This window comes from Borostomias antarcticus (genome assembly GCF_949987555.1).
Source record: "Borostomias antarcticus genome assembly, chromosome: 1".
Taxonomy (NCBI): Eukaryota; Metazoa; Chordata; class Actinopteri; order Stomiiformes; family Stomiidae; genus Borostomias; species Borostomias antarcticus.
Window position 1 is genome coordinate 56,359,346 of NC_140234.1, and position 7,263 is coordinate 56,366,608.

The 7,263-nt window shown below is 47.6% G+C and overlaps 1 protein-coding gene across 1 annotated transcript; it reads right to left on the reverse strand.

The window, feature by feature from the left end:
- Positions 1 to 333: 333 nt before the first annotated feature.
- hepacamb (hepatic and glial cell adhesion molecule b) lies at positions 334 to 6,942 on the reverse strand (the record flags this gene model as incomplete). The annotated part of the gene is made up of 7 exons (XM_084436866.1): positions 334 to 639; positions 902 to 972; positions 1,381 to 1,409; positions 1,592 to 1,685; positions 2,018 to 2,299; positions 2,518 to 2,859; positions 6,855 to 6,942. 7 exons carry the CDS (start codon positions 6,940 to 6,942, stop codon positions 334 to 336), a joined length of 1,212 nt encoding a protein of 403 aa, XP_084292992.1.
- Positions 6,943 to 7,263: the final 321 nt, after the last annotated feature.

The window sequence follows — 7,263 nt, forward strand, 5'->3', positions numbered from 1 at the left end:
ATTGATGTGTTGCATAACTTGGCAGTCATGTAATTAAGATTACAGCTACAAAAAACAGGTTTCAGTAAAACTAACCAAATCGATATTGAATCGAATCGAATTGTGAATCGATTCTGAACCTTGTGAATCGGAATCGAATCGATTCTTGAAATTCAACTCAATACCCAGCCCTACTGTGTTGGGCTCCTGTCAGATATTACTGCCCTAAAATGTTTCGCATCATAGAAACATATTTACACGCATATACGTACAGTCACCGCGTGAACTGGGCACAGAGAGAAGCATCTCTACGCAGCGGTAATGCTTGGCCGGAGGAAGTGCCTGGCCTGGCGCTCAGGTCGGAGCAGGCGTACCGTTGCGTTGCAGCGTGGGGGCGAGCTCTTCTGACTGACGGACAGGTTTGCCCGCAGGAGCGCGCAGCCCACGGACAGAGGTACGCGGCGGGGACGGGGGGGTCTTGCCGTGAGGCAGGGTGGGCGAGCTGCCCGGCGTTCGGGGGTACCTGCGAGAGGAGCGCGCCGGGGGCTCGGGGGAGCGCGAGGAGGGGGGGAGCAGCGAGCTACTGTAGCTAGGGGGGCTGATGGCATCAAGACGGGGGCCCACATGGACGCGTGAGTCATGTTCAACCCTGGGGGCCTCCTGCAGTCAGACAAAGAGAAGTCAATATACAATAGAAACTTAGACTGAAATAATCCAAAGTAACCTCCACCCACCAATCCACCCACTAACTTGTCTGTATTTTCAAAATTGACATCTACAATAAATACCAGTCTGCTGTGTATCGCTTAGCAGTTTAGATCTTTATGGAATGTTTTTTCAAGGCTGAGTATTTATGGCTTGGTTTTGATCACGCGGACTGACACCAACTTTACGTCTTCCAAGTAGCGACATGTAGGCTTACCTTTTCTTTGAGGATGTAGAGCGCTACTGGATTCTTGCGTTCATGCCCTGTCATTCTTGGCACCAAGTCAACTACAAATATAGAAGCACAAGAAGGATGAATGAAAATGTGAAGCTTTGAGGTATTCCCACAATAAACATCCAAGAAAATGTGCACACTTTTTTGTATTTACTTTATGAGGTTATACTTGGGTTACATTGACAATATGTGTTCCATACCTGCATGATTGATTGGTGAATGTTCAATATGGTGAAATGACCTTGAGAGAGGCCGTGGAAGTGGCTTTCTAATAGGATGCTTTGGCCTAGGAGATAAATAATAATAATAAAATAAGAGCATGTTGATTGATGTCTTGGTATTGTGTCGCAAAAGCAGCTGCTTCATTGAGAGATTACAGTCTGTGCATTTCGTGACATTTCATGATGGCATTGTTCTTGTCTAGTCTAAATAAAGTATTTCAGTGCCATGCTAAAACAGACCCTCTGTTAGTGCATGACTATCAGTGTACCTGGGAGACATTTTACACATGTATCTCACTGGTCCTGGACTGGATGGAGATTACTGAATATAAAACACTGCTCCCTAGAACCAATCACAGCAGGGCCCAGGGCCAATCACAGCAGGGCCCAGGGCCAATCACAGCAGGGCCCAAAGACAGACACACAGCAGAGAGCCAATGGGAAGACATACTTTTTGGAGGGCTTCCAGCATGCGCACACGGTTACCAGGGTGACGAGAAGGAAAATGCCGCCGGTGGAGAGGATGATGTAGAGAGAGCTCCTTCCTGTAAGGAGACACAGGGCAGGGGTCAACAAAGGGTCAGGGGTATACTGACGGCCCCATACTGCTGTAGCAGTGTTAGCTGTGTTTACACCATGTGCACCTCCACCCCCTCGACACACACACTCTTACTCGTGTCTCATTGGCTACAAACCAGCTCATGATCTCACTTCCCTTCTTTTTCTACTCTTAAAAAAAAAAAAATCAGTTTGTGAGTACATAGCGATGACGATTTAGCCTATAAGGCTTGGTTTAGCTATTCTCTCTCTCTCTCTCTCTTTCTCGAGCTTGTGATCGGTCCCTGAAACCAAGGAAAGCAAGAAGCGCTCCACCTACGGTACACAGTCAGTTTGATCGGCAGGCTCCTCATGTTTCCTATGGGGTTCTCCACCGAGCAGCTGTAAATGTCGTCGTCCACCATCAGGACGCGGCTGATGGTCAGGAACTTCTGGTCGGGCGACAGCAGCAGCCGCGTCTCGTTGCTCAGCGGTTTCCCGCCTTTCAGCCAGCTGTACGTGGTCTTGGTGCCGTTCTCGTGGGAGCAGTTGAGGACGAAGTGTTCGCTGAGCTCCAGGACAGAGGAGGACTCCACGTGCACGTAGGGTCTGGATATTGGTTCTGCGCAGACGAGACACGCGCTGACATGTTACTACACTACCACACAATATACGCACGCGACGCATGTTCTCAAGTGTTGATCACATAGAGCTTACAAGGCCTACATCTGGTGTGTGAAGTACACAAGCATAGTCAAGAACAGGAAATAAAAACCACAAGCAGGGTCTCGTTTCGGCGCAGACAGCGAGCAAGACGACGTCGTCTACCGCATCACCTACCGTCGACCGTGAGCTCAATGCTGCCCTCCCCGGTAAACGAGTCGTCCGTGATGGAGATCTCCACGTCGTAGGCGCCCTCGTCCGACAGCTTGAGGTTGTGGAGCAGCAGGGTGCCGTTCTCGAACACCAGGATGCGGTCGCGGTACTCGGGCCGCAGGTTCCCGATGATCTCGGTGCCGATGGACTGGACCACGGTGACGGGCTTGTCCCTCTTCAGCTGCCACTTGATGACGGGCGGGTCCGTGCTGGCGCTGCTGTAGCGGACGGAGAGCACCGCCTCCCCACCCAGGACGCCGCGGATCAGGGAGGCCGGGCTGGTGATGTTGACCCCGGCCACGCCTCCTGAAATCAGGCCAGAGGAGGGCTGGGGTCAGCTATGGATAGGAGCTGGGTCAGAAGGTAGAGCGGGTCGTCCAACGATTGGTTCGAATCCCGGCTCCTCCTCTCCACATGTCGAAGTGTCCTTGGACAAGACACTGAACCCCAGATTGCTTCCAATGAGCAGGCTAGCACCTTGCATGGCAGCGGCCACCATTGGTGTGTGAATGAAAGGCGACTGTAAAGCACTTTGGATAAAAATGACTATCATTGTGGGATAAAAAAAAAAAAGAAGCCTATTCTCTGTGAGCAGCAATGCCATCTATTGCCAGATCTTGCATGAAGCCATAGGCAGGAGCAGACTTACCCACTAGCCAAAAGTAGCAATTACCTTGGGCCCCCAACCTACCAAGGGCCCCATAAACACCTCATAAATGTATAGTTAAGAATTATTTGTATTAACTTTTCGCTAATAATTATTTCTTTCTAAAAATCCATACGTTAAATAACATCAGAATGTGTAATTCATGAGTGTCTCAGTCAGCCCTCCCCAGTCACGACAATGGACTATTCCATGGAAATGATTCAGACACTCTGGGCGCACTATTTCAAAACTGAAGCAGAAAAGCTAATGTTACCTCAGCAAACTGAAAAAAAAGAGTAAGCAGGAGTAAGTAAGTAAGCAGAAGGTTATTTTAGCAAAACTGCCAACGGTAACAACCTTTTTCACGGCGGCTACTGACAACACTATCAAAGAGCAGCAAGAAGCGCTAGCAGTGTGAGCGTTGCTAATACTAGTAGCGAAGAGGACCTGCAACCTTACAGGAGAACCCTCCTTTGGCTGGAGATGGTAATGTAGCTGATGAAGATGCTGATAACAGATTACCCACTAGTGAGTAAATAAATGGACTGTACTTATATAGCGCTTTTCCACCTTAGCGGCACTCATTCACGGCAGCTGCCATGTAAGGTGCTAACCTGCTCATTGGGAGCAATTTGGGGTTAGGTGTCTTGCTCAAGGACACTTTGACATGTGGACTGTCGGAGCTGGGATTCAAACCGCTGACCCTCCGATCATTGAACTCGAACCGCTGACCCTCCGATCATTGAACGACCCGCTCTACCTACTGAGCTACAGCCGCCCCATCATACTGTCACCAGTGAGTCACCATACTAACCTTTGGCTGGTGAGTTCCTTCCCCCAGCGTTAACTCAAGTCAAACTAAGTCACTGCTAAGCCCAATGATGAGCTAGCTAACACTATAGCTTAAAGGTGGGATAGGTAGTTTGCTTTTGGCTTTATTTTGTAAAATTGGCATAATATCCTTTCAGCTATCAGTAACAAGTGCTCTGAGAATAAACTTGGATCTCCGTGTTTACCGCTGCCTCTGTTTGTTGGACTCAAAGAATGCACCGCGCCGAAATGTATTGACCAATCAGGGTCTCTATCTCGCCACACCTACCAGTCATGTTTGGAGGGAGGGACTACATCATGATTGACAGGAGGGAGGGGTGGGTTCTTTTGAAAAAGATGACCAATCGGAGGCCTTGTTGACGTCAAACTACCTACCCCACCTTTAATATGAGGTGATTAACGTTATGTGAGACAAGTAGGCTCGCCAGCTAATGTAATCTAACTCTACTCAAAGTAGTTAACAGTTCCTACTGACATCTTGTTATTATCAGCAGCATTGCTATCTTTAGTAGATGGGCTAGTATCAGTGTAATGGTATCCACTCAGCTAGGAAAAATACCAGTAGAGCCATTAAATAAGGATTGAAAAGGGTGGAGAACAAGGGTTTGGGGTCTGTTTGCCTTGGGCCCCAAAATGACTAAATCCGCCACTCGCCATAGAGCTTGTTGATGAAAGATAAACCCTCCATTGTCCAATGACGCTTTCAAATTCAAGAATTTGTGGCTGGCAATGACATGAACAGCAAGTCACCTTCCAGAGCAGGGGCTCAAAAACCCGCCATCGCACGGCGAATAGCCTAAACAAACAACTTCAGCTTTGTGGATTGCTTCTAGTACTACTTTAACAGCAACTTCTCCAGAGTTCATTGACCAGAGGTTTATCCCTCTGACGAGAGGATGTGTGGGTGCCAACGCTGTAGCTAGCGACGGTGGCTGTGCTGCCATGCTGTGGGAGGCAGTGGATGACTTGGTTCAAGTGTGCCCCCCCCCCTCCGCCGCCCCCCCCCCCCCCCCCCCTCCGCCAGAGCAGAGAGCGCCGGAGAGGGTCTGTGTGGTGGCTCCTCATCACCGTGGTAACGGCTGGCAGGCCTGAGGGGAGGCTGGGATGAGCTAACAAAAGCTGGGATTGTTTGACCGTACAGCTCCACGGTTTGGCCCGATTTCCTTCCTGGCAGGCCATGAAAAGTGCACTCAGAGCAAAACGGGACTCTCTGATTGGCTGAAGCGGGGACAGAGAGCCTCAGTGATTCTGAGGTCGATGACATCACTGCTGCAGTGACATGTCACAACCACACCTACAGCAGCGTACAAACATGATGCTATCGCTAAGTGCTAATTCCGTAATCGCTAATCTAACAACTTCCTCAGGACTTGAGAGCTGCGGCCTCTGTGGGCATTTTTAAGAAGCAGCTAAAGACGCTTCTGTTTAGACAGGTGTTTGTCGAATCAATTTGACTGTATGTCTATGACTGTTGTACTGTGTCCTGTGTTTTAATTTTATTGATTATTTGTATGTATTTTAAACTGTGTGAAGCATTGTGTGAGTCCTCTCTGTGAGAAGTGCTACATAAATAAAATGTACTTACTCACTGCTAATGCCAAGTCTCCACACCTAGCAGACAAACAAGATTCCAACACTAATTCTCCACACCTAGTATACAAAGATGCTAATGCTAAGTCTCCACACCTAGTATACAAAGATGCTAATGCTAAGTCTCCACACCCATACAAAGATGCTAATGCTAAGTCTCCACACCTAGTATACAAAGAAAATTCTAACGCTAAGTCTCCACACCTAGTATACAAAGAAAATTCAATGCTAAGTCTCCACACCTAGTATACAAAGAAGAATAGTCGCTAAGTCTCCACACCTAGTATACAAAGAAGAATAGTCGCTAAGTCTCCACACCTAGTATACAAAGAGGATTGGTCACTAAGTCTCCACACCTAGTATACAAAGATGCTGACTCTTATAGTCTCCACACCTTATTTTCTGATTTCATACACATTTTGAGTTGTGCTTTGGAGAAAAATATTCGTACAACTTCCTTGAAGCATTTAACACAATAATGAAGCCATTGAGACACTTTTGAAATCATTGAGCCAACAACATCCAGCCAGCCCCGGTTTGAATGATCCCTTGACTGGACCAGGTGTGCTCTGAAGCAGATGGAGGACTGGGCAATCCACCAGACTCCTGGCTCTCTTGGAGGTCAACTATTATTGAGATGACTCATACTGTGAGTCATCTGTTAGCTCTACAATATTCCTGTATGCAAAAAGAAATGGTGTTTGGTTGTTTTCACATGTATTTTAAATGTTTTTTTTGGTATGATCACTTCTTGATGATCACAAAATCGAAAACTGAAACAATATCTGGAACTGGAAGTATAGTTCTACAATATTTACACATTATAAAACATATTATTAACAATATATCTGTTGCATTCCTACAGCTACCTTTTGAGGAATCCATGAAATCAATGAATGCAATTGCTGTTAAAGTTAGAAAAACTATTCATGGCTGGCCAGTGCTTGGAAATTGAAAGGATCCATTTGAAAATATGTAGCCTATCATATTACCATAATTGATTCATTTGCACATATGAATAACTAATCAGATCCCTGCAAGTAGAGAAATGAATGTGTTTTTTATTCAGCTCCAAGCCACACTAACTTGGCATGAAGCGTGCTCAAACCTCCGTACACACTCACTCCAAACTCTTCCCACCCACCTTCCCTCTCCTTATAACTCAAACCCAACTCTTCCCCGTGAGGTCAGCGCACGTTCGCTCGCCTGAGAACAGCGGGAAGTTTTTACTTACCTGACTGGATCAAGACATGAAGACACCAGAGCAGCCAGAGTCGCGGAGCGGCCGTGGCTTTGGAGAGAGCCTCTCTCTCTGCCTTCATCTTGGTTCTAGCGCTCCGCTTCTCTCCCAGACAATTAGCATGATTTGTCCACTCTGGGCACGTCCCCTCGGGAGGAAGCTCACAGCCTGTCCTGCAAGGCTGGGCTCGGCTAGGACGGGGTGCAAAACCACACACACAAGACTAAGCACCCCCAGGACAGATGTGTGTGTGTGTGTGTGCGTGTGTGTGTGTGTGTGTGTGTGTGAGAGAGACAAAGAGGGTGGGATGAGAATCTGAAACGTGTGTGTGTGTGTGTGTGTGTGTGTGTGTGTGTGTGTGTGTGTGTGTGTGTGTGTGTGTGTGTGAAATAAGTAGGAACAG